This window comes from Carcharhinus amblyrhynchos, chromosome 8 (genome assembly GCF_965287045.1).
Source record: "Carcharhinus amblyrhynchos chromosome 8, sCarAmb.v2.hapA, whole genome shotgun sequence".
Taxonomy (NCBI): domain Eukaryota; kingdom Metazoa; phylum Chordata; class Chondrichthyes; order Carcharhiniformes; family Carcharhinidae; genus Carcharhinus; species Carcharhinus amblyrhynchos.
This window is the reverse complement of record NC_137331.1, coordinates 45,376,293-45,403,913: the sequence shown is the minus strand read 5'-3', so window position 1 is coordinate 45,403,913 and position 27,621 is coordinate 45,376,293. Positions and strand designations below refer to the sequence as shown.

Sequence of the window (27,621 nt, the reverse complement as noted above, 5' to 3'; positions counted from 1 at the left end):
TTATTCCATTTTTATATGCAACCAGCTTTTGATAAATGACTTCATACTGCTCTGAAAAATAACCAAGAAAGTGAAATCTCATCTATGAGGCCTGAGTTTGTGGGAACACTTCACAAAAAATATCAATGTACTCTCTCCAGAAAAGGTTAAAAACATTTTTATTAGTTTAAGGCACCCAGTCAGTTGTACAGATACTTATCATTTTTTAAAAAGTACATTTGAACACAATGGCTGTAGTGTATGAAGAAAGATTAATATGGTTACATTAATATGATTCATGTAACAAAAACAGGATTTACCACAAGAATGTTGCAGTTTACAGTCCACACGTTGTGAGCAGAGACAGAGGAAGACTCCATACCATATCATGGGGGAGCATGAATGATTGACTGTCCACTTCATTGTCTGACAATTTGCTTTAAATTATCAAAAATAAATCTTAAAAAAAGTTAAATATATTGATGTTATTTCTTTTCTGTTTGTTCAAGCAATTTGGATTATACATAAAAAGATAGCTTGTGACCCCAGGTAAACATGGAAAGAATTTAAAGGAAAGCTTTGAGGGTTTTTCTTGGTTGAGTTGGCTGGAAGTGACCAACAAAGATTTGCATTATGCTATTCTCAGTAATGCACACTACTCAGCAATTTAAAATGGCCACCAATTTACTTTCTTCTTAAACACGGTTTGGGCTCCATAAAGATTGCAGATTATTCAGGTTATCAAAACAGTAGTTGTTTTGTGAGGATTTCTAATTGTACAGCGAGTTTACACTGTGTTATTCAATCCATCCGAGACTGTGTAAAAGGGGCTGCTGTTTAAAGCATGGCTCACAACCAAATATCCAGACACAGGGCAGCTGCACTGAAGGATTAGTTGTGGGTTTTTCACACTGACTCGCTACAAACAGCATCAAGGGTCTATGTTCAAACATTAATAAATGAGTCAATGTTTTCTCTGGCATTGAAGCAGTACCACTAGTGAAAGCTGGAGGCAAAGTACGAAATAAGTTTGGTTTAAGTTTTTGCAGTAGAATTATAATCAGTACACATTTCTGCATTTCCCATCTATGTTATTCTTAGTTGTATTTTTAATGAAAATTACATCCAGACTTTGTTTAACATCTTACAACAAATATTCTCCCTTTTGGTGCTCAAGAATCATACAAGATCCCATTCTAAATGAATATTTTCCCAATATTATGAGGTTCCTGTCAATCAGCACAAATAGCATCTCCAGTTTCCACTGGTAATCCAGATCGGCGTGAAGGATAATTAAGTATGAACAGCAATCACAGAGTGATGCTTCTCTCCAGTCTGAACGCAGAAGCAAGTTTTTATGATTGATTCCACTCCTGCCAAACACGACATGATCCTGGGACTAATTCAGGACAACACTCAACCATCAAACCAACCAAGTTTGTACAGAAACAGGAAGTCAGTTAAACCGACTAAACACAGTCTGTGTGCCAAATATATTTAAACGTCATTTTAGATCATGTAGGAAAAAGAATAAACATCCTTTTAAGGAAAGCCTCTACATTCAACCATTACAAACACTGGCACAATAGTCCAATCATGTTGGAATAGCAGACTGGGAGAGCTATGAAGGAGACAAGTAGTTATGAAGCAACAGTTTTCAGCCATAGTCTATTCCTAATGCAATTTGAAGAATGAATAATGGAATCTAACTGTAAAACTGAACAAAAGCTCAAAGCTAAGAAATGTCTATTAAATAATAAAAGGCACATTTCAGAAAGGATGTTACAGAGCTGTCACTGAAACACCGACAAACTAACAGAGGTGGATTTAAAAAGAATCCAAGACTTTAAGCAGCTATGGGAAGGGTTCAGGATTTGGGGACATTATCCTGAGTTGAGGCAGCCAGAGAAAGCAATCCACTTTTGATCAATGCAGCTCTTGTACAGATTTTGTTCTATTGCTGAGATTAACTGTCAGCAGTTTCCAGGAGATCGTCAATATATTCCAGAACTTCATCCTACATAGGAAGAACAAACATAAGTTCTCAGACCTCAGCATGACTTGCTCTATAATTCCAGATTCACTGTTAACTCTATTGCAAAATGACTGACACAAAGTTTTCTTCTTTGTGAAATAATAGCTTTTGTTTAAAATAAATCATTAAAAACTCCAATGATCAGACATATTGCTTCTATTTAATCTTTCAGTGACATTGATTTGTAACAGAGACAGACTTGAGACATTTACTGTGAAGTATTGAACAAGAAGCAGGTTAGCACATTGTTCAAATGCTGAGTTTCGTCACTTCACACTGAAAGCAATTTGTTACATCTTACACACTCAATTCCAACAATTATAAAGGACTGTACTTTACAATCAGAATGTATCACACTCTTTTGCTGCTTTCAGTTTACAAAGAAAAGTACAGCACAGGAATAGGCCCTTTGGCCCTCCAAGTCCATGCAGACCATAATGCCCTAACTAAACTAAGAACAAATATCTGCCCTTACTCAGGCTGTGCCCTTGTGTACCATTCCTATTCATGAACCCATCCAGATACCTCTTAAATGTTGCTAATGTGCCTGCTTCCACCACCTCCTCTGGCAACACTTTCCAGGCACCCAACACTCTCTGCATGAGAGAACTTCCCACACAAATGTCCCTTAAACTTTCCCCCCTTTCATTTTGAACCTGAGCCCCCTGTTCCTCCAGATCATTTATATATATACTACAAAGGTCCCAGCACTGGTCCCTCTGAAATACCACTAGCTACAGATCTCCATTCTGAAAATCACTTCCACCACTACTCGCTGTCACCAATAACTAAGCCAGTTCTGTATCCATCTAGCCAGCCCACCTGAAATCCCATGCAATTTTAGTTTTTGGACCAGTCTGCCTTGTGGGACCTTGTCAAACACCTTACTAAAGTCCATATAAACTACAGCCACAGCTCTTCCCTCAAGTCACCTCTTCAAAAAAAAAATCAATTTGGTGAGACATGACCTTCTCTATATGAAACTATGCTGCCTGTCACTAATTAGTCCAAATTCTTCCTGTAACTCAGTATCCTCTCCAAGGCCTCCCCACCCCTGGTGTCAGGCTCAATGGAGCCTGGAATTTCTGGCATATCCCTGCTTCTTTTCTTACACAAGGGAAAAACATTGGCTATTCTCCAGTTTTTGGCCATCACACTTATGGATTAACCATATGCCTTAGAATTCAACTATCAAAACCCTTGAAATATTTAATTAAAATCTATATTTTGAAATGATATATTACAAGCTGAAGGTCTTGAAGTGTCTACATCATTAACACAGGAACACAACAGGACAGCTGAGAGGTTTCAATACAAAAAAAAATTAACAACTGCACATGAGCCAATATGATATCATGAAATTTCAGGTATAGTGTTTGAGAAAATCTACCAATGGCATAGATCATAGTATTAGAGGTAGGTTCTATAATCAGAGGGTAGTAAGGGCTTGGAATGCCCTGCCTGCAGCAGTTGTGGACTCGCCAACTTTAAGGGCTTTCAAATGGTCAGTGAATAGGCACATGGATAACATTGGAATAGTTTAGGTTAGAGGGTCATTAGAGTGGTTCCACTGGTCAACGCAACGTCAAGGGCTGAAGGGCCTGTACTGCGCTGTAATATTCTATGTTCTATGTACAAATGACGATTAACCTAAACTCTCGATTTTAAGTCCAGATTGTATTACAAACAGGTTAAACTCACAAGCAAAATATGGAGCATGCTGGAAATCTGAATTGAAAGGTTAAAATCAGCCATTTCATTCTGTTGTAATTTGGACTGCAGTTTCTGATAGAGAGTACAATGAATGAGATAAGGTTCTGAAAATATATGAGCTACAATGTTGTCAGAACTGGGGGTACAACCCAAATCCTGTTAGCACTAATGATCCAACACATTCTGTGACTGATTGTAAACTGATTCCAATTCATTCATTTTGTCTTGCTTCTTGCCCAAAAAGAAATGTACAAAAAAAAATGAGATTACAATCCAATTTTTTAATGATTCATTAAAAACTTGTTTGAAGGGAAGGTGCCCCATCCCAGGGCCACAATCCGAGTCTATACAAGTGAGATGGGGAAAGTATTTTTGCACCAATACTAAACCTGAAGTGTAAGTGTATGCACATCCAGTTCTGCAATAACACACTGTCACACTGCACATTTTACCCTGGTACAAAGTGGTTTCAGCTTCACATCAAAATTTCAACTTGTGCAGTGCAAATTAAGAACACTGAAGCATAAACTGGCTGAAGCAAAGCAGATTAGTCTCTATCTTGAGGACACTCACTCCCCTTTGCTTGGAATTCAGACTATTGGCACACTGACTAGAAAGCAGCAAAACTACTTCTTTATGATGCTAGTTTGAACACACCCACATTAAAGATCTTCCCCTGCACAGGTTACATTTGGATTGATCCTGTTCAGTAACAAATACTCTCCAACTGAACACCAGTTCAGCCTATCTGTAACACAACTTTCAGCACCCTCTCCTTTCCCCCATGTACTTTGTCTATATAGCGTGCAGGAAACAATACTTTTAATTTTATTCTAATAAATGTGAGAGTAATAAATCAAATCAAAAATCCTTGAGCAGTTAATCCAGAACATTGCAATTAAATCCAAGACTGCACATTTTTAAATAGCAAGGATAAGTCGTATGGAATGTATCCTAATGGTCATCCAAATATGATGAACTCTCTATTAATGTTTCCTCTTTGTTTAAGATGGTAATTGCACACTAGGTTTAGAACTTACATTGATAGTTTCATACTACTGTTAAAGTTCAGTTCTTCTTGCAAGCAAACAGGGACATCTTCACACACACGAGAAATATGTGCTCAATATCCAGGCTCTGGGTTAGAAATTTTAAGTACATTTTGTCATGCTGCCACTATTTGTTACATTTACCACACTAGCTGGGATGGAATGTTTCTCATTTCAGCAAACTAGTTAAAAGGTATTAAATCTTTTACCGCTATACTCAGTGGCAGCATTAAGTTTAAACATGGGTGAGATGTGGGATGCAAATTCTGCGATTACAACACTGGAAAGTCCTCAACACCTCAATCTGACCTCAGATTCTCAGTAGCCAGCCTTCCATTGTTCTCACTAATGAATGGAAAGACAAACCAACGTCCTGCAACTTTGTATAGTCATCATCTTCATTGGAAGTGAACCTCCTGTCACGAACGAATTTCCAGGCAAAAAGGACAAGAGCAGCAGATACTTGGCAACACCGCCACCATACAAATTCTGCTCCTAGTCACACATCAACCTTACCAGAAACTATAACTACCATTCCTTCACTGCCACTGGGTCAAGAACCTGCAACTCCCTCTTGATCAGCACTGTGGATGTACCTACATCACTTTGAAACAACGGTTCAAGGCAACAGTTCACTGCTACCTTCTCAAGGATAACTGCGATGGCAATAAATTGTGGCCTAGCCTGCAATGTCATATTGCAAAAATCAAATATACTAATTCACAGCCTGAATTCCAAAAAACACAATGTACAAAAAGCTCAGAACTTCTAAGTAACTTGAAATTCTACACTGTACTGCTCATTAATTATTGCTTACAAGTCCTTTGTTGCAGATTGTTCCTGCCTTGATGGGCAAAACTGCAGCACCTGAAATTACACTTACAGTTCCCCAAACAGATTTGGTTACTCCTGTAGTGAGATTAACCAATAAATGTATCTTGAGGGAGTAGGAAATGAGGTACTAATAGATAAGGGGAGTGAGCAGGACAGTGGGGTGAGTCCAAAAGGATGACATTGCTGATTAGACGGGGTGAGATACTAATGGATACAGGGATTGAGCATAGTGGGGCGTGACTGAGGCTGAAATGGAAGAAAAACAACAGCATGGAGGTGTTGGGCTGAATAGCTTGTTTCAGTGATTTACTTTTGAATCCGTTTTCTAATTACTAGTTGTCGAAACCTTTGGTATTCTCTTTATAAACAGCATTCAGATGTGATCAGATTTTTTAAAAAATATATCTGGATGTTAAAACTAACATTATGCAATAAACAGTATCCAAACTGCAAGCCTTGGTAGACTTCTTTTTGATGATTCACTAGAAAGTTAATGAAGGCAAGAAGATCGTTAAAGATCAATATTATTCAATATAGATACCAGCGAGATGCCAAATATCAGCAGTGTTGGGATCTTTCAAATTTACATTTGGGGAGTATTTGCAGTCCCAGTAAATTTCTGGACTGAGGAATTAACCAGTTGCAGAATCAGATGGCACTGCCTCATGTAGGACAGCACAGTCTCACCATGATCTATACAAAAACAGAACCTCAATCCAAGAACTTGCACTTTCAAACACAACCTTCAAAATGTACTGGGTTTTTCACAAGCAGACAATTCCAAGGCTCCTCTATAAAATACTTAAAAGCTTCTCATCATTACAAGATCCTGTGCAGACAGCCCGGTATGCTGAGAAGAGGATAAGTTTCACACATCAATCCTTCCATTGCAGATTGCAGTCTCGCGCGCGCGTGCACACGCGCACACTCCGCAGAGAGCAGTCGCGCGCACACTCCGCAGAGAGCAGTCGCGCGCACACTCCGCAGAGAGCAGTCGCGCGCACACTCCGCAGAGAGCAGTCGCACGCGCGCGCGCACCTTCCGCAGAGAGCAGTCTCGCGCGCGCACGCACGCACCTTCCGCAGAGAGCAGTCTCGCGCGCGCACGCACGCACCTTCTGCAGAGAGCAGTCTCGCGCGCGCACGCACCTTCCGCAGAGAGCAGTCTCGCGCGCGCGCGCACGCACCTTCCGCAGAGAGCAGTCTCGCGCGCGCACGCACCTTCCGCAGAGAGCAGTCTCGCGCGCGCGCGCACGCACCTTCCGCAGAGAGCAGTCTCGCGCGCGCGCGCGCACGCACCTTCCGCAGAGAGCAGTCTCGCGCGCGCGCGCACGCACCTTCCGCAGAGAGCAGTCTCGCGCGCGCGCGCACGCACCTTCCGCAGAGAGCAGTCTCACGCGCGCACACACACACCTTCCGCAGAGAGCAGTCTCACGCGCGCACACACACACCTTCCGCAGAGAGCAGTCTCACGCGCGCACACACACACCTTCCGCAGAGAGCAGTCTCACGCGCGCACACACACACACCTTCCGCAGAGAGCAGTCTCACGCGCACTCACCTTCTGCAGAGAGCAGTCTCACGCGCACTCACCTTCTGCAGAGAGCAGTCTCACATGCACACACATACACCTTATTCTTGGCAGTGTGCAGCTTCTCTCCATGCTGAGATCTTCTGCTGCTCACAAGGGCCTCCTAGTTTCAATTTCAATGAACAATGAGACTAGGGAAAGAATACATCAGGTGGTTTCCTGTTACTTTTTTTGTGTTTAAAGGAAATATAAATCTTCCTTTCCAAAGAATCCACTGCCTGGGGGCAGCTGTTGTCCCTCTAGTCTCCAGCTTTTCTACCATCCTCACTGAAAACTCGCTGCCGCCACTGTTGGCCATGACTTGTAACCCTGAGCCTGAGGTGACTCGCAAAGGAGCAGGAATGACCATCCCGGGACCTCCAATAACCCTGACCTTAATTCCCAATAGATACAGCTTTATTCAGAATGACCTTACAAGCCCAATCATTTCTCTGAGCAGCATTAGCAAAACAGAAGCAGCATCAGATGAAGAATGTTGTCTGAAACTTTTGTAAAGTCTCACTTGGTTAAAACTTTGCTAAAGTGCAACATGCAGTGTCTGCCACCACCTGGTGGTGATGTTGTGTAAACGAATGCTGGAGTGTAACTAATTTTCTCACAGAAAGATTACAATGCAGAGTTTGAAAAACATGTGGGGTAATAAAATTGTAAATAGTGTTCACTTCTACTGGAGTTTACTGGAGTAAAAAACAACAGAGCACAATGAAAAACATTACGATAAAGTGATGAAATCTGAAACAAAAACAGAAAATGCTGGAAAATCTTAGCAGCATCTGTGGAGAGAGGACAGAGCTAACCTTTCAAGTCTGGATAGTTCTGTCAGAGCTCTAAAGAAGAGTTATTCAGACATGAAACATTGGCTCTCTTCTCACTCCACATTCAAAAACAGATTGATTGATTAGTTTCTGGGATTGTGTAAATAATCTCAACCGCTTCAGTTATCTTAGCAAGTAAACTTTCACCAGTCTAAACTGAAGTCTACCTGGATAAATGTAGCCCATTTCTTGCACATTGTTCCTGTTTCACTTATGGATTCCTCAGCTTCATACAGAGTGAATGCAAAGCATACTCCTGAAACCAGACAGTAAGAAGGGAGAGGGGAGGGGGGAGCGCAAGAGAGCACAAGAAATTTTTTGGGATTTTATCTTACATTTGCAATGAGGAAGTACCAAATTCTATTTTCCCTCCTTGTGAGGGTAACACAATTTAAGAGATAGGAACTCGCAATCGTTAACAGTCACTGATACCTCGAATACAAGCCTGCCAGGCAGGAACAAATAACAGACACATCCTTAAAAACTCCTTTGATTTTATTACAACGAAACAAATCATGGTGAAGCCGATGACACAATTCCCTGCTTAGGGAGCGCTTCAAGATGACAGCAGAAACTTCTCTCAGGGAGTGGGGCAGAGGAGGATCATGTATGGAGCAATGTCAAGGGTGGTTGTGTGCCCATGGCAGTATCCACTGCCCCCTCTGCTTCTTTATGCCAAAACCCAAATGAAAGGAAAACCTGCTCAGCTTCCATCAAGGTGACAATGCATCAAATTCACTCATTGTTTCCTGTCTAAGCTTATCCAACTGATCAATAATCGCTGTAACAGTGCTGGTTACTTACTTCATCATCAGCTTGTAGATGCTGTTTAGCAAATTCATACATTTGCAACTGGAACTTGGTCTGATTGTAATATCGCACAGCTTCCTGCAAATTAAACAACGGAATCAGAGAATGCTTACAGCACTGTCCAGTGATTTAAGCACAGAAATCTCTGAGAAGTTTTAATAACACAAAGGAACATTACAGATTTGCAAATATTCGTTCATTTCTAGGCATCCCAGCTTATCGTTTAACTCAAGGAAGTACGAGAAATCATTGCCCTATGAAACACCATCAACAATATTCAGTACTGCTTATTTGCACAACAACAACATACTGGTCTGGGCAGGAAATCTTCCTCTGTCAGGCCCCATTTTTCCTTATGATACTGGTAATACACCAAATTCTGCTTCATCACAGAATCTTCAGGGTCAAACAACAAGTACGTCACTACACATGGAGCTGCATTCTTCATATTCTCAACTGCAAAACATAGATTACACAGTATCATCAAGACTACAGGAGTAGTTTACACAGTGCAAGTGTTTAATGTTGAACAACGTCACACTCAATTACTATTAGTTACAGGCATAACAACGGCATTTTCAAAAATGAGCAGAGCACTCTTGATGCCTGGAATTGCAACTGACACGGTTACAATCACAGCGTCTCCATGCTGCCTGTGGGATCTTACCAAGCAACATGCCCGATGTCTATCAGATGTTTAAATCGAGGTCCCGTCTCTTCTTTGAGATGGATATCTGAGATTCCAAGGCACTATTTTACAGATGTGCAGTGAATTTCTCCCCAGTGACCTGGTCAGCATTGATGCCTCAACTAACATCACTGCTGTGGTTATTTCACCAATTGTTTGTGGGAGATTTCTGTCCACAATAATGTCTCCTACATTACAACAGTTACTACACCTCAAAGTGCATCTTATTGGCTGAGAGCTGTTTGAGAACTTCCTGTCAGAACATTATATAAATGCAGATATGTAAATGTTCACTTGTATGCATAGTGTTCAGAATTATGTTTTTTAATGATTTTTAACTCCTTAACTCCTCAAATACGATTTATTAGTTGCAACGTACTCACGTTTATAGTAAGCAAACTGCAGATAGTGGTACATTGTAGCTACAAATTTCTCCACAAAAAACCCTCCAATGACTGGGGTTAATTCATGTTCACACTTCACTTTGCATTGCAAAACTTCAGCGTAATGTTCTGAAAATTAAAGAGAATTATTGCTAACGCAGACAGTACACCAGCACAAACTCATCTATTCTTCAGGCCTTTTCTCATTTCAAAAGAGCAACACAGAAAAATAAACAAAGCAGTATAATTCACCTGGCTTTAAACTAAATTGTTTTCATGACAAAACTCACATTTCTATTAGCGAACATTAGTGTCAGTAACTAACTACCCAGTGGAGAGGTTTACTCTACCTCAACTGAGCAACATCTAACCTCAAAAGCAGTGAGTGTGGAGGAGGTGGGGAGATAAAGAGGGGTGTGGGGATTAGTTGCAAGGGTGTTAGATGGGCCCGGGGTTGGGATGGGTTTCAGCCAAAATGTTGTTCACATCTGGAATATGTGCACTAACCTGCTATTGAAGGGTAGAAATCTTTAAATTCCTTCACCTCTCGTGAACCCTCACAGGCAGCGATGCACTCATCATACGTCTTGAGGTATTCAGGGATGGCTAGCTCCATGTCTGTGATAGACGTTGGGTAGTTCTCACCGTTGTAAGCTTTGACAGCTCGGATAAATAGATTCTAAAATCCAATAACATTCAGGTTAGCAGTGACCGGTGCTGTATTCTGGGGATGAAGTTTATAGTCATAAACTCCCAATCAGCCGACAGTGCAGTGTAGGGTGCAAAACTCAGCAAGTCACCATCACCAGCAAGCTGCCGTTATAAATGCTGCCATCGTCAGATTTTGATGAGTGCTTTGTGAGAAGTAACAATGATTTACCACTTTCACAGTAACTTCATTGCAGTGTTAATGTAAGTCTATTTGTGAAGCTAAAAATAAAATTAACACCTAAACATTGCACCAGAACTAACCTCTAGACCAAGATGGCAAAGATCCAGGGATTGCCTAACTTTTAAACTTTTAATTCTTCAGTTAAACAAAAATATGCTATTCGAAGCAAGACCAAAGCAGAAAATGAGAATAAAATCTTCTCTTTAGCAGTTTAATTATGTTTGTTCAGGGAGCAAAGTGAATTATATTCTGATAACTAAATGTTACCATTAAAATGCTTTTGGATAATTCCCAATTAACCCAAAAACTTAATTCTCTATCCCAACAAGCTGTCAATGCTCAGTGAAAGACCATATTCAAGACGAAGTTCGTTAGATTTTTGGAAACTTATGGGAGTGAAGGGATATGGCCACAATGATTGGAGAAGTTGTGCTGTCTCCTGCTATTTCCTATATCCCATTCCCAGTCACTATGAGCCTGGTCGGGATTACTCTTGCTTCATACTCCGTCCAGCACAAGTCCAACCACTACTCCAGAAGTCATCCACCTTCACTCCTGCCTTAGCACAACTCCTTCTGAAACTCTCACCTGTCTACCTGTTATCTCTTGACTTATTTAACCCATCTCATGGCTGGATTTTCATCTTCCATGCTCCAGAAGCTGAAGCACACTCTGCTGTCAAACCAAATGCCTGAGTTACTCAGTGAACTCCCCATCTCTGACCTGCTCTTGTAACTACGGTATAATATAGCTAGTCCAGTTCAGTTTCTGGTCAATGGCACCAGGATGTTGATAATGGAAGATTCAGCAATGGTAATGCCATTGAATGTCAGGGAGTGTCGGGTAAATGATCTCTTTTGTTGGAGAGGGTCATTGCCTGGCGTGTGTATGGCACCGACATTACTGGTCACGATTCAATCCGAACCTGGGTATTGTCCAGGTCTTGCTGCATTGGGACTGCTTTGTGTCCAAGAAGTGAATGGTGAACATTGTGCAGTCATTAGTGAGCATCCGCACTTCTGACTTTATGATGGAGGGATGGTCATTGATGAAGGAGCTGAGGATGATTGGGCCTAACACACTACTCTGCGGATGTCCTGGAATTGAGATGATGGACTTCCAACCACCACAACCATTTCCTTTGTGCCAGGTATGACTTCATCCAATACAGAATCCCCCTCTACCGATTCCTATTGACTCCAGTTTTGCTAGGGCTCTTTGAAGCCACAGTTGGTCAAATGCACCCTTGAGGTTGAAGCCAGTGACTCTCACCTGCTGTATGTGAGAAAGCGTTGCAAATCTCGACCACCCTGTATGTAGAAATGTTTCCCAACATCTCTCCTAAATGGTCCATCCCTAATTTTTTTTAAGACCATGCCCCCTCCCCAATTCCAGAATCTCCAACCAGTGGAAATAGGTTATCTTTATCGACCCTGTTTTTTCCCATTAGTAACTTGAAGACATTGACCAGATCACCCCTTAACCTTCTAAATTCTAGAGAAAACAGGTCTAATATCTTATAATTAAACTCTGAAGTGCAGGTATCATTCCTGTAAATCTACACTGCACTCCTTCCAGGGCCACTATATTTTTTCTAAGGTTTAGTGCCCAGACCCGCTCACAGTACTTCTAGTGGGGTCCAACCAGGATTTTGTACAACTGCAGCATAACTTGTGTGTTTTTATATTCCAGTCCTCTGAATATAAAGACCAGCATTCCATTAGACTTCTTGATCATTTTCTGCACCTTTACGTGGCATTTTAATGATCTATGCACCTGAACACCCAAGTCTATTTGGACACGCACTGTATTTAACTTCACATCATCTAGAAAGTAATCTGATCTATCCTTTCTCAGCCCAAAATAAATAACCTCACACTTAGATTGAAATCCATCCACTGCCTATTCACCTAGTCTATCAATATCCTTTTGTAATTTTATGCTAGCGTCTACATGTGGGTATGCCGGCGTTGGACTGGCGTAAACACAGTAAAAAGTCTGACAACACCAGGTTTCGTCTACAATGCCAGCAAATTTTGTGTCATCAGCAAATTTAGATATATGATTTTCTATGTATTATCCAAATCTTTAAAAAACGTGAACAACTGAGGCCCCAGCACAGCTCCTTGTGGGACACCACTATTCACATCCTGTCAATTCGAGTACCTACCCATTATTCCTGCTTTCTGTCACTTGCTACTCAACCAATTTCCCAGCCATGTCACTAATGTGCTCTAATTCCATGGGTTTGTGTCTCTTATGTGGGACTTTATCAAAGGACTTCTGGAAGTCCACATAAACAACACCCAAAGATATCCCTGAGTCCACTATCGTAGTCACCTGTTCAAAAGATCCAGTGAGGATTGTTAGGCATAACCTATTTGCCTTGAATCCATGCTGGCTTTCCCCGATTACCTGAAAAATTTCAAGGTGTTCAGTTACTCTATCCTTGATTATAGACTCCAACAATTTCCCTACCACAGATGTTAGGCTAACTGGTTGGTAACTCTCTGGGCACCCTCTTTCGCCCTTAAAAAGCAGGGTGACATGAGCAATTTTCCAATTCAAGAGGACGACTCATAGGGAACTCTGAAAAATTACAGTTAAGGCAATGTGCTCCCCTACTTCTTTTATCACCCTTGAATGGAAACTGTCAGGTCCTGGGGAATTGACACTCTTTTGTTCCATTAATTTCCTCATTATCGAGGCCTGTTAGAAGCTGGTGTAGTAGCTGTACAGAAACAGTTTGACTAGGGGCGCAGCTGGCTAGTTCTCGAGCACAAGTTTTGGCTACTATTGTTGGAATATTGTCAAGGCCTCTTAGCCTTTGCAGCATCCAGTGCCTTCAGACATTTCTGGATCTGAAATGAAATGAACTGAATTAGTTGACGATTGGCTTTGATGATGCGGTGGTTGCTCAGGAGACCTAAATGGACCATCTACTCAGCACTTCTGGCTGAAGACGGTTGCAAGTGATTTTGTGCTGATGTACTGGGCTGCACTATTTGTGGAGCTCTTCCTCCAGTGAACTGTTCAATTGTCTACCACTATTTACGACTGAATGCAGCAGGACTTCAGGCCTTAAATCTAATCCATTGATTGTGGGATTGCTTCCTTCCCCATGTTTGATCTGATGCTATGACTCTCATGATGTCTGGAGTTGGTGTTGAGGACTCACAGACCACGTCCCTCCTGACTCTATACCATCACATCTGCTGGGTCTGTTCTGCCAGTGAGACAGGACACAGCCAGGAATGATGATGCTTGGTGTCTGAGACAGTCTCGTGAAATTACCTTAGAGACAGTTATCAGAATGTTACTCAACCAGTCTGTCAGCTCTCCCATTGTCGGCACAAGCACCCAGATGTTTCTAAGGAGGGTTTTGCAGGGTTGACAGGGCTGGGTGCGCCATTGCTGTTTCTCATGCCTGGTTGATGCTAGGTGGTCCATCTCATTTCATTCCTTCTCGACCTTTCTGTAGCAGTTCGAGATAATACAGTGGCTTGCTAAACCACTGTGGAGGTCATTTCAAAATCAACTATATTGTTATGAGTTTGGAGTCACACGTAGGCCAGAGTAAGTAAGCATGCAAAATTTCCAGCCCTAAAAGGACATTAGTGAAGCAGACGAGTTATGAGTCAATGATGGCTTCATGATACTAGATTTGAATGCGTGATCCCAGAGCATTAAGCCAAGCCTCTGGATTACTCACCCAATGATTATGCTACTGCCTCTTATTGCCTTCTCTATGCACTTCACCAACTTTAGTGACCCATGTATCTGTACACTAAACTCTTTCTGTTCCTCTTGCTAAATTGAGATTAGCAATTTAGTGACAACAGCAGAACTAATACAAATAGAAGTGCTTCAACAAATAACAAGAACCAACTTTCATCCCAATCTTAAATTGAATTATGATTGCAGTGGCAGTAGAGTTAAACAAGCCTGGAAATTTCTGTCAGCTCAGAATAAACTCCTGTTCAATTACTGCCTTCTGCATGAAATGTGCAACAACCAAAGGGCCATTAATAACTCCACTGTCAACTTCCAGAGTCTGCAAATAATTGTGTCTACTTGCCTCATAATTTTTCATTTCCAAGTCATTCATGAACTCATCAGAATCTGGCAAAGATTTGTAGTAAGCCATGTTCTGCTGCATCATTGCATCATCAGGGTGCCTCTGAAGGAAGGTATGAGCTGCTGATATGGCTTTAGGAACATTCTGGACCTAAGTGCAAAAGAGTAGAAACTCGTAGGGAATAGAATATTATCACTCAATCAAAAAATATCACAATGCCAAATGAGAAAACAGACATGAGATCTTTCCAACAGATCTTAAAAGACAAATACAGAACAGTACAGATGCTGGAAATCTGAAATAAAAACATAAAATGTTGGATATATTCAGCAGATCTGACAATGTCTGTGGAGAGAAAAAGTGTTTTGAAGCAAATTCTCCGGTCTGGTCCTCTGTGGGAATCATCACAGGCAGGAAAATTTGACGGATTATTGGGCTCAGGGCAGGCGGGAAGAGAAAATACCACCCAATGTTTCAGATATGATAACCCTTTTCCATTTAACTTGTGGCGTATAAAACATACCAAATGGAACCCTTTAGTGTTGAGCAGTCACAATCGAAATATGTCAGTCAAATCTCTGAAAAACACTGGAGATGTATGTGGCTGGAATGAGACTGAAGGTTGCAGAGTGTTGAATAAAAGATCTTTTGGACATAACATGGTTCCAAATGGGCAGAATGGCCTTCCCTTCTGTAACCATCTTATTTTCACATTTTGCCTCATTTCGTCTGACCCAAAGGTAATTACTTGAGAATTTACCCTTAGCAGATTACAGAAAGTGCATCAAAGGAATGCGTTCAAAGAGATCAACGACCTTTCACATTCCATGCTCTAAATGCTCTCATTTTTGTGTTTGTTCGAAACAGGCCAATTCCCCCAAATAATCAGTCATAGAGGTTTACAGCATGGAAACAGGCCTTTCAGCCCAACTTGTCCATGCCGTCCTCTTTTGTTTAAACCCCTAAGCTAGTCCTAATTGCCCACATCCTTCTATACCCATCTTATCCATGTAACCGTCTAAATGTTTATTAAAAAGATAAAATTGTACTCGCCTCTACTACCACCTCCGGCAGCTTGTTCCAGACACACTCCACCCTGTGTGTGAAAAAATTGCCCCTCTTGATCCTTGTGTATCTCTCCGCTTAAACCGATGCCCTCTCGTTTTAGACTCCCCTACTTTTGGGAAAAGATATTGACCATCTAGTTGATCAGTGCTCCTCATTATTTTATAGACCTCCATAAGATCACCCCTCAACCTCCTACGCTCCAGAGAAAAAAGTCCCAATCTATCCAGCCTCTCCTTATAACTCAAACCATCAAGTCCTGGTAACGTCCTACTAAATCTCTTCTGCATTCTTTCTAGTTTAACAATATCCTTTCTATAATATAGGGTGACCAGAATTGCACACAGTATTCCAAGTGTGGCCTTACCAATGTCTTGTACAACTTCAACAAGGCGTCCCAACTCCTGTTTTCAATGTTCTGACCAATGAAACTAAGCCTGCTGAATGCCTTCTTCCCCATTCTGTCCATCTGTGACTCCACTTCCAAAGAGCTATGAATCTGTACCCCTAGTTCTCTTTGCTCTGTAACTCTCCCCAGTCCTCTACCATTAACTAAGTCCTGCCCTGGTTCAATCTACCAAAATGCATCACCTCACATTTATCTAAATTAAACTCCACCTGCCATTCGTCAGCCCATTGGCCCAAATGATCAAGATCCCGTTGCAATCCGAGATAACTTTCTTCATTGTTCACTATGCCACCAATCTTGGTGTCATCTGCAAACTTACTAACCATGCCTCCTATATTCTCATCCAATTCATTAATATAAACAACAAATAACAGTGCACTCAGCACCGGTCCCTAAGACACACCATTGGTCACAGGTCTCCGGTTTGAAAAAGAACTCTCTACAACCATCCTCTGGCTTCTGTCATCAAGTGGGTATGCCGGCGTTGGACTGGTGTAAACACAGTAAAAAGTCTGACAACACCAGGTTTTAGTCCAACCTATTTATTTGATAATAGACTCACAAGCTTTCGGGGTTAGCCCCTTCGTCAGGTGAATGGAGAGTTCTGGCCTCAGACAGAGCATATAAAGCACAGACAGTTTAGAGATTACTGATTAGAATGCGAATCCTTACACCTAACCTGCTGTTCAAGACCTGAAGTGGCTGATAATGTGAGTGGAAGGAGCACTGATCACAGTTTAAAGAGATGTGTATTGTCTCCAGACAGTACAGTAAGTGAGGTTTTGCAAACCCAGCCAAGTCACGGGGGTTACAGATAGTGCGACATGAACCCAAGATCTCTGATCCCTGTTGAGACCGTCCTCATGTGTGCGGAACTTGGTTATCAGTCTCTGTTCAGCAACTCTGCGCTGTCATGTGTGTCGTGAAGGCCGCCTTGGAGAATGCTTACCCGAAGGTCAGAGGCTGAATGCCCGTGACCACTGAAGTGTTCGCCAACAGGAAGGGAACAGTCTTGCCTGGTGACTGTCGAGCGATGTTCATTCATCCGTTGTCGTAGCGTCTGCATGGTCTCCCCAATGTACCATGCTTCGGGACATCCTTTCTTGCAACGTATCAGGTAGACAATGTTGGCCGAGTTGCAAGAGTATTTACCATGTACCTGGTGGATGGTATTCTCACGTGTGATGATGGTATCCATGTCGATGATCTGGCATGTCTTGCAGAGGTTGCTGTGGCAGGATTGTGTGGTATTGTGGTCACTGTTCTCCTGAAGGCTGGGTAGTTTGCTGCGAACAATGGTCTGTTTGAGGTTGTGTGGTTGTCTGAAAGCAAGAAGTGGGGGTGTGGGGATAGCCCTGGCGAGATGTTCGTCTTCATCAATGATATGTTGAAGACTCCGGAGAAGACGAACATCTCGCCAGGGCTATCCCCACACCCCCACTTCTTGCTTTCAGACAACCACACAACCTCAAACAGACCATTGTTCGCAGCAAACTACCCAGCCTTCAGGAGAACAGTGACCACAATACCACACAATCCTGCCACAGCAACCTCTGCAAGACATGCCAGATCATCGACATGGATACCATCATCACACATGAGAATACCATCCACCAGGTACATGGTAAATACTCTTGCAACTCGGCCAACATTGTCTACCTGATACGTTGCAAGAAAGGATGTCCCGAAGCATGGTACATTGGGGAGACCATGCAGACGCTACGACAACGGATGAATGAACATCGCTCGACAGTCACCAGGCAAGACTGTTCCCTTCCTGTTGGCGAACACTTCAGTGGTCACGGGCATTCAGCCTCTGACCTTCGGGTAAGCATTCTCCAAGGCGGCCTTCACGACACACGACAGTGCAGAGTCGCTGAACAGAGACTGATAGCCAAGTTCCGCACACATGAGGATGGTCTCAACAGGGATCTTGGGTTCATGTCGCACTATCTGTAACCCCTGTGACTTGCCTGGGTTTGCAAAACCTCACTTACTGTACTGTCTGGAGACAATACACATCTCTTTAAACTGTGATCAGTGCTCCTTCCACTCACATTATCAGCCACTTCAGGTCTTGAACAGCAGGTCAGGTGTAAGGATTCGCATTCTAATCAGTAATCTCTAAACTGTCTGTGCTTTATATGCTCTGTCTGAGGCCAGAACTCTCCATTCACCTGGCGAAGGGGCTAACCCCGAAAGCTTGTGAGTATATTATCAAATAAATAGGTTGGACTAAAACCTGGTGTTGTCAGACTTTTTATTCTGTCATCAAACCAATTCTGCATCCATTTGGCTACCTCATCCTGGATCCGTGAGATTTAACGTTATGTAACAACCTATCATGCAATACCTTGTCAAAGGCTTTGTTAAAGTCCATGTAGACAACATCAACGGTACTGCCTTCATCTACCTTCTTGGTTACCCCTTCAAAAAACTCAAACTTGTGATGCATGATTTTCTATATTGAGAGAGGGTGGATAATGAACTCAGCAGGCTGTTTGACAGTGGTAACCACCACAGACAAACCTGCCTCAATTTGACACTGTGTAGACTCCAGCACAGAGTCTGCTGAATGGACCTTTGATTAGTTCACATCACTTCAGTTCAGGCTTTACAATGGAAAATTACATAGAGGACTATATCTAAGAACAAAAAGAACAAAAATTACAGCACAGAAATAGGCCCTTCAGCCCTCCAAGCCTGCACCAAGCATGCTGCCTGACTGCACTAAATACTCCTACCCTTCTGGGGAACGTATCCCTCTATTCCCATCCTATTCATGTATTTGTCCAGACGCTTCCTAAAACTCACTATAACATCTGCTTCCACTACCTCCCCCAGCAGCAAGAAACTGAAGCAGATGAAAAACAAAAATAAATGGGTGGTGAAATTGTCTGAAACTGCTAAAATAGCCTTAGAATAACTGTAAAAACTGATATTTAGTCAAGCTCAAGCTAAACTACTAATGTACAAACTAATGGCTGCAACATGATTTGCCTCATACTTATTCAAAATTCAGCTATTCTCCTGCGTAATAATGTTGGATGGCTGCCCATGAACTCCACTGAAGAAGGAAAATAGCAAAGGCAGTTTGCCAAAAGCACCCATTGAAGCTGGCTGCATAACTCTGCAGTCTAAAGAATGAGCAACTGACAGTGGGGATGAGAAGGGAACACTGTAGCTCAATGCTTACAGTACAAGCCCATCACCCAAAGGTTGAGTTCAAATCCCACCATTGCAAAATAGGCCATTAACTCAATAAATTCATCCACAGTTAAAAAAATTGTTGCTGGATTATACCTAAAAACTCAACTAGTTCACAAACAACTTTCAGATAAAGTACCACTCTGCTTCGATCCCAGTGTCCCTATGCCATGTGGTTGACTCCTAATGCCCTTTGAAATCCTCAGAAAGAGGGCAATAAATCCAAATATATCAGCACACAGGAAAGGAACGGTTTTAAAGTCCATCTCTATATTAACCTGTGACAATTGTTCACCTTAACTTTTATTAGTATTTCTTACTAAGTATCAAGCATCTTCCTAGATTAGAGTTACCCAGCTTTCAGCTCATTCTTGCTCTCATCTGACAACATGGCGAAGTGGATGGGATGCATAGAACAGGAGATACAACTATAACATCTGAGCTAGACCACTCAGGAGGTTATGTCAAGAAGCACTATCCACACAAAGGGGCACGGAAACTGGGAAAGTTCCTCCCTGAGGATCCATTGGAGATCAAGAATGAGATTGATGGATATTAGTTGAGTAAGAGTATCAAGCGGTACAGAGCAAAGGCAGATAAATAGATCTGCCATGATCTCGGTAAGTGACTCAATGGCCTCCTTATGCTCTTGTGACAAACACAACTAAACAGCAACCATCAGACACGTACAGTTACATAAGCCTCCTATCTCTTCAAATTACCATTAATCACAGCACAGACAACTAAGTCAAGAGTTAGCATTAAAGCAACCTCATAACGACTATTTTCTCTACCCCATTCTAAATATAAAAACCTCTTCGTATTGAAGCACAGCTCAAAAAAGTGTACCAAGTTGCTGTGATTGAAGAAAAAAAAATGAACTGGAATGACATGAATCCATGAAAAGATTTGAAATGGGGGACATGAATCTTGGAGTTAATAGTTGGGCACAGGGGCCAGTCTGGCTCAAGCAGACTGACAGTGACAGATGTGAGGTGTGGGGATATATAGATACATTGTTCTAATCTTAAATGTGTCCACAGAACTAAAGAAAATTACAGTACAGGAACAGGCCCTTTGGCCCTCCATGCCTGCACCAACAATGCTGCCTGACTGAACTAAAACCCCCTACCCTTCCAGGGACCATATCCCTCTATTCCCATCCTATTTATGTATTTGTCAAGATGGCCCTTAAAAGTCACTATTGTATCTGCTTCCACTACCTTCCCCGGCAGCAAGTTCCAGGCACCCACCACGCTCTGTATAAAAAATATCTGCCTCATACGTCTCCTCTAAACCTTGCCCCTTAACCGCTCCCACCTGGGAAAAAGCTTCTGACTATCAACTCCATCCATGCTCCTCAATTTGTAGACTTCTATCAAATTGCCCCTCAACCTCCCCAATGAGAACAAACCAACTTCTCCTCATAGCTAATGCTCTCCATGCCAGACAACATCTTGGTGAATCTTTCCTGTACCCTCTCCAAAGCCTCCACATCCTTCTGGTAGCATGGTGACCAAAATTGAACATTATATTCCACGTGCAGCCTAGCTAAGGTTCTATAAAGCTGCAACATGACTTGCCAGTTTTTAAACTCAATACCCCTGCTGATAAAAACAAGCATGCCATATGCCTTCTTGACTACCTTCTCCACCACCGTTGCTACTTTCAATGACCTGTGTACCTGTACACTTCTGCTTATCAATACTCTAAAGGGTTTCCTCTATATTAGACCTTCCAAAATGTATTACCTTACATTTGTCCAGATTAAACTCCATCTGTCATCTCTCCACCCAAGTCTCCAACCGATCTATATCCTGTTGTATCGTCTGATGGTCCTCATCACTATCTGCAAATCCACTAATCAAAGTTACATTACAGTTACATTTTCCTCCAAATCATTCATTTTTCCAGTCTGCCATGAGGGACCTTGTCAAAGGCCTTACTGAAGTTCATGTAGGCAACATTCACTGCTCTACCCTCAATCAATTAGGTTTTATCATACGATGAGAGGTTTTGATTTGTCTTTACTGATAGACCGCTTGTAGATTTGTCCTATAGTTGGAAATATTGGTTAGAAGTTATTAATTTCTCAGACACTCTGGGGTTTGATTTCCCCAAGTATCCATTCAAAGTGACATGGGCCGTTGCTGAAATTACAGATTGACCAATTTGTGTATTTTCATGGCCACATTGGGAAATGGTTAGTCAAAATAAGAAATGGATGAATGAATACTGGATGAAAACAAGTTAGTGCCAGTTGTATTGTAAAAAAAAAATCCCTCCTAGAGGTATCGATCAGCAAAACATTGGACATGCCACAATCAGTTATCAAGAACACGAGTATCAGACCATGAAGATCAAGCTTTTGCAACCAGTTGGAGAGATAGTCAGAATTAAGAACATAAGAAATAGGAGCAGGAGTAGGCCATCTAGCCCTTCAAGCCTGCCCCGCCATTCAATAAGATTATGGCTGATCTGAAGTGGATCAGTTCCACTTTCCTGCTTTCTCCCCATAACCCTTAATTCCCCTGTCTATCAAAAACCTACCTACTTAAATATATTCAGCGAGGTAGCCTCCACCACTTCAACGGGCAGAGAATTCCAGAGATTCACCACCCTTTGAGTGAAGAAGTTCCTCCTCAACTCTGATCTAAACTGTCCCCCCCGCCCCCATTGGAAAGGAGCAGACAAGGTCAGAATTCTACCTGGGGAAAGAAAGCACAGGGTTTTTTTTCCCCACTTGTGCACGTAGACCAGACCAGCTCTTCCCCAAAAGACATCAGTGAACCAGGTGGATCCTTATGACAATTGACAATGGTTTCATGCTCACTACAAGAGAGGCAAATTTTCTATTCCCATTTTATTAATTGAATTTTATATTCCACTAGCAGCAGTGGTGAGATTTGAACCCACAACATTTTCCTGGGCCTCTGGATTACTAGTCCAGTGAAATTACTATCATGCCAAGCTCTCCCTCTATATGGTGCTTTCCATGATCTCAGGATGTCCCAGAACACTGTACAATGAAATATTTTTGAAAAGTAACCACTGTTGTAAAAAAAGGAACACTGCAACCAAACTTTCACATCAAGTTCCCTCAGAGATAACGATCAGGCTAGTTGTTTTTGTCATGTTGATTTAGAAATAAATATTTGCCCCATTATGTTACATGTTCTTCTGCATAATTCTGGGTTGAACTGGGTGCAAAAATTGGACCCTATTCAATTTAAATTAAAAGTGGCATTCAAGGAAGCTGATGGAACTAGAAGCCAAAGCATTGCCAGTTGTTCAAAAGAACAAAGGTTAGCACAGCACAGGAACAGGCCCTTCGGCCCATCAAGTCTGCACCGATCACATTGTCCTATCTAGATCAACCCTACCCACAGTGCCTTGTTACATGCTTCTTCCAAAGTGTCCTCCCTCTGTACAGCTGTAATATGTTCCCTAACTAGTGCTGCAGACCACCCACCTCTTTTGCCTTTCCCTCTGTCTCACCTAAAACACCTATATCCAGAACATTTAGCTGCCAGTCCTGCCCTTCATTTAACCAAGTTCAATAGAAGAAATATGGGCTTTGCATGGCAGATGGTGAAATTTGAATTCAATAAAAATCTGGAATTAAAAGTCTAATGATGACTATGAAACTATTGTCAATTGTTGCTTAAAAAAAAAAAATCTGGTTCACTAACATCCTCTATGGAAAGAAACCTGCCATCCTTACCTGGTCTGGCCTACATGTGCTCCAGAGCCACAGCAATGTGACTCCGAATGGAGGGAAGTTAGGGATCAGCAATCATTGCTGGCCCAGCCCGCAACACCCACACCCACACCCTGTAAATGAATTTTTTTTAAAAATCAGCTAAGAACATTGATGAATGCAAGCTTTCAAGTCAAGAAGGAAGTCATACAGCAATGAGCTTGCATGGGTTTCTTCCAGGTGCTCTGGTTTCCTCCCAGTCTGAATGACACTGGTTAGATGCATTGACCGGCACAGGCAATGGGTGGCACAGCAGTTAGCATGCTGCCTCATAGTGCCTGGGACCCGGGTTCAATTCCCAGCTCAGGTTACTACCTGTGTGGAGTTTGCACATTCTCCCCATGTCTGTGTGGGTTTCCTCCAGGTACTCCTGTTTCCTCCCAGTCTGAAAGGCATGCTGGTTAGATGCATCAACCTGAACCGGCACCAAGTGTGGCCTCTTAAGGGAAACAATACTTTTCACTGCATGCTAATACATGTGATGGTAATAAATCCAAGCCGGGAATTGAACCCGAGACCCTGGCTCTGTAAGGCTGCAATGCTAACCACTGTGCTGCCCCTTATAGGGGAACGTAATGGTAACTTTATTGCTGTGTTAATGTGAGCCTTTCCCGTGACTAAAAGTTTAAAACATAAAAATATTACTGGAAGAGGCAGAAAATCAGGACACAACTCAAACCAATGCATATTGAATGAGGGGGGCATTCAATACAACAGAAGATCATTTTCAAACTTTCTGCAGGAACTGTGCTAACAATCTGGAGTCAGGGATACTGGAAAGCAGCCAGTAAGGGAATGAGGGAGTGCTGTGAGATTGGTGCACCTTGAAGAATTTAAAAAAAAAATCATGTTCTCTGCAGTTATAAGTAGACCTTTTCAGTTTTTTTCTCATTGTTGCCTGACTATCTGCTAGAAGTCTTTTTATTGCTACTTCAATGGCTTAAATGGGGTTTTGTTTATTTTGACTGTGAAATTAACAACCATCTCTAGCATCACATCAATACTGATAGAAGAGGGGCAGCACAATAGCACAGCTGCTTCACAGCACCAGGGACCTGGGTTCGATTCCCAGCTTAGTGCAAACTCCACACAGTGACCTTTTTCCTCATGACTGCATAGGTTTCCTCCGGGTGCTCCTGTTTCCTCCCACAATCCAAAGATGCGCAGGTTAGGTTGATCTGCTATGCTAAAACTGCCCCTTAGCATCCTGAGATGCATAGGTTAGAGGGATTAGCAGGTAAATATGTAGGGACATTGTGGTCAGTGCAGACTCAATGGGCCAAATGGCCTCTTTCTGCACACGTTAAACTGTTTGTGTTCATCTAGCACAGGAAATCAGCACTTCTTCAGCTTGAACACCTCTGCCACTGCTGGGGACAGTGCCCCAGAATATGCCTGATATTAAGACTGTGATCCCATACAAGAACAAGGGATCTGCAATCTGGCAGCTGGAATATCTGAATAAGGATGACTGCCGCCAGTGAGCTTCAGAAGATCATAACAACTACCATTCAATAAGATCAAGGCTGATCCGATTTCCTGCCTGTTTCCCATAAACCCTGCCTTCCTGGTGGATCAAGTGTGGCTGATGTCAAAAGCGGTTCTTCCAGTTATGTTCTCACCTTAAAATAAGCAAACTGCAGATATTTGTAAACCTCCCGCTTCTCGAAGTCCTCCAGAGTTTCTCTGCTGGCCTGAGACTGCCGGAAAGCGGGCAGACCCTGCTTACAGCGGCGGAGACACTGGGCTCTCTTCATGATGCTACTGAATAGCTGCAGCTCGGGGAAGCCGCGGAACCGCTCCGCCCGGTCGGGCAGCACCGAGCTGCAGTTGAGGTTACAGAAAGCCTCGCTGTCCCGGAGCAGGCGATGCAGTCGGAGGCTCATCTCCAGGTAGTCCACACTCTCCTGCCAGTTCTCCGCCGTGTACTGGTCCAGCGCATGTCGGTACGCCGAATCCAGCGGCATCAACTCATCCCGGGGGAAGCTGCGGAAACTGTAGCGCTCATATTGAGCCCTGGCAGCGCCGACCCACAGCAACAGCAGAGTAGCCTGCCACACCATCCCCCTCATCCCGCTCCGCCACATTGCCCAGCTGACCCTGCCTATCCCAGCATCCCCAACGCTGATTGACACTACAAACAGCCAATCAGAGCGGAGACCTCCCAGTGCCGCTCTCCTATCGGACATATTCTGTCCATTGGCAGAATGGTCCCGCCCTCCGCCACGCAACCGTATTAGGCTGTGCCCACTCCGGGCCCCACCCCCAGCTCCATTAGCTCCGCCCCCAGAACCCTTAGGCCCGCCCCAGCACACCTAGCCCCGCCCCCGGCTTCTTTGCCCCGCCCTCAAATTCTTTCTCCGACTGTGGCCGCGCCCTTTATCCTCGTCCCCAGCTCCCCTAGCCCCGCCCCATTCGAATTATACCCGCCCCCGGCTTTGTAGCCACGCCCCCAGCTCCCGTAGCCGCCCCCACGGACTCTTGACCCGCCCGTTATCTCTGCCCCGCAGCCTATCACCTGTTCCTAGCCCCGCCTGCAGGTTCCTGACCCCGCCCACACGGTACTCACCCCGCCTCCAATTTTATGATTCCCGTACTCAAATTTTGGTCCCGCCCCCAGTTTGCTGGCCCCGCCTACTGCCTGTTGGCGGTTAGAGCCAGAGGGAACGGACGGGCCGAGTGGACCGAGCGCGATGTCTTTCGGGTTGCAGTGTGTGTTGGTGCCCGCTTTGCTGCTGGGGCTGGCAGGGACGAACCCGCCGCCGCCGGTAGCGCTGGATGATGTGGCGGTGGAGAGCAAGTTCATCCCCAAGGAATGTGTGCGGGCGGCCCAGGCCGGAGACTTCGTCCGCTATCACTTCGTGGGCACTTTACCCGGGGGAGAGCGCTTCGACTCCAGGTACCGGCCCGGGGGCAGAGGGGTCTGAGCGGGGGTCGGGCCGGGGGCGGGGGCAGAGCCGGGCCGGGTGCAGGAGGGTCTGTGAGGATCGAAGCCGACAATGAACCGCTTTATGAAGCGCGGTGAGAATCGTCCCAAAGCCCCGCTGATTAATGTCTGATTATTGAGTTTCTAACTTAGATTTTTTTCTGTAACATTGAGTGAAGTTAGGAGCAATCTAACCTCAGTGAGCAGCTTCAGTTTCCTACCAGCCACCCTGTCAATACCCCTCAGCATCTCAGATACTTTGATCCTCAGTAAGGTGATGGGAGAGTTCATTCTCCCCAATAACCTGCTCACTTGCTCAGTTTGCGATCTGCCAGAGTTCTGACCTCAATGCACCCACCCTTGGTTCAAAATAACTGAACTCCAGAGGGTGAAGGTGACTGCCCTCAACATCTGCACAGCATTTGACCCAGTGTGGCATCGAGGTGGCAAAACTGGAATCAATGGGAATCAGGGAAGATGGCTGAGGTTGCTGAAGGTCCTAGGACATCACTGCAAGATCCTCAGGATATTATCTTAGTCCTAACCTTGTTCAGTTGCTTCATCAATGACCTTCCTTCCATCAGTAAGGTCAGAAGTGGGAATATTTGATGAACATTGTACAACGTTCAGCACCATTCTCAACTCATCAGGTACTGAAGCAGTTCATGTACATGTGCAGCAAGAACTGGACAATATGTAGACTTGGGCTGATGAGTGGTAAGTAACATTTGTGTCACACAAATACTTGACAATGACCATCTCCAACAAGAGAGGATCTAACCACCTCTCTTTGACATTCAGCACGGTTACCAGTGTTGAATTTCCTGCCATCAATATTCTTGGAGTTAGTAAGCTGAACTGAACCAACCATATAGGTACATTGGTTACAAGAGCAGGTCAACAGCCAGGAATTCGTAGAATCTCCACATGCAGAAAGAGGCCATTCGGCCCATCAAGCCTGCACCCACTACAGTCCCACCCAGCCCGTATCCTCATAACCCCATGTATTTACCCTGCCAATCCCCCTCATCTAAGCATTTTGGAACACAAAGGGTCAATTTAGCATGACCAATCAACCTAACCCACACATCTTTGGATTGTGAGAGACCCAGAGGAAACCCACTGTGATGTGGGGAGAGGGTGCAAACTCCAAACAGACAGTCAGCCAAGGCCAGAATTGAACCTGGATCTGTGGTATTGTGAGATGATGTGGATTATGTTCTTATATGCCGGCGTTGGACTGGGGCAAACACAGTAAAAAGTCTGACAACACCAGGTTTCAGTCCAACCAATAAATCGGTTGGACTGAAACCTGGTGCACTGTGAGATAGCAGTGCTAACTGTGCAGTCTAACTCTATAGAGAGTAGCTCATCAATTGAGTACCCCA

General features: G+C 43.4%; 2 protein-coding genes across 2 annotated transcripts in view; one reads left to right on the top strand and one right to left on the bottom strand.

The window, feature by feature from the left end:
- Positions 1–141: 141 nt before the first annotated feature.
- On the bottom strand, positions 142–25,393 carry LOC145346572 (cartilage-associated protein-like). Its single transcript, XM_080193994.1, has 7 exons — positions 24,930–25,393; positions 14,867–15,016; positions 10,404–10,575; positions 9,897–10,025; positions 9,136–9,281; positions 8,820–8,903; positions 142–1,996 (listed from the first exon to the last, which is right to left on the bottom strand). The coding sequence occupies exons 1-7, from the start codon at positions 25,377–25,379 to the stop codon at positions 1,946–1,948; spliced, it is 1,182 nt and encodes a 393-aa protein (XP_080050120.1). The 5' UTR covers positions 25,380–25,393; the 3' UTR covers positions 142–1,945.
- A 529-nt stretch (positions 25,394–25,922) lies between these two features.
- fkbp9 (FKBP prolyl isomerase 9) overlaps positions 25,923–27,621 on the top strand; it is a 30,776-nt gene continuing 29,077 nt past the window's right edge. Inside the window, exon 1 of the mRNA XM_080193993.1 lies at positions 25,923–26,206. Coding sequence (XP_080050119.1) covers positions 26,001–26,206 — 206 coding nt within the window. The 5' untranslated portion in view covers positions 25,923–26,000. The remainder of the gene's footprint in view (positions 26,207–27,621) is intronic.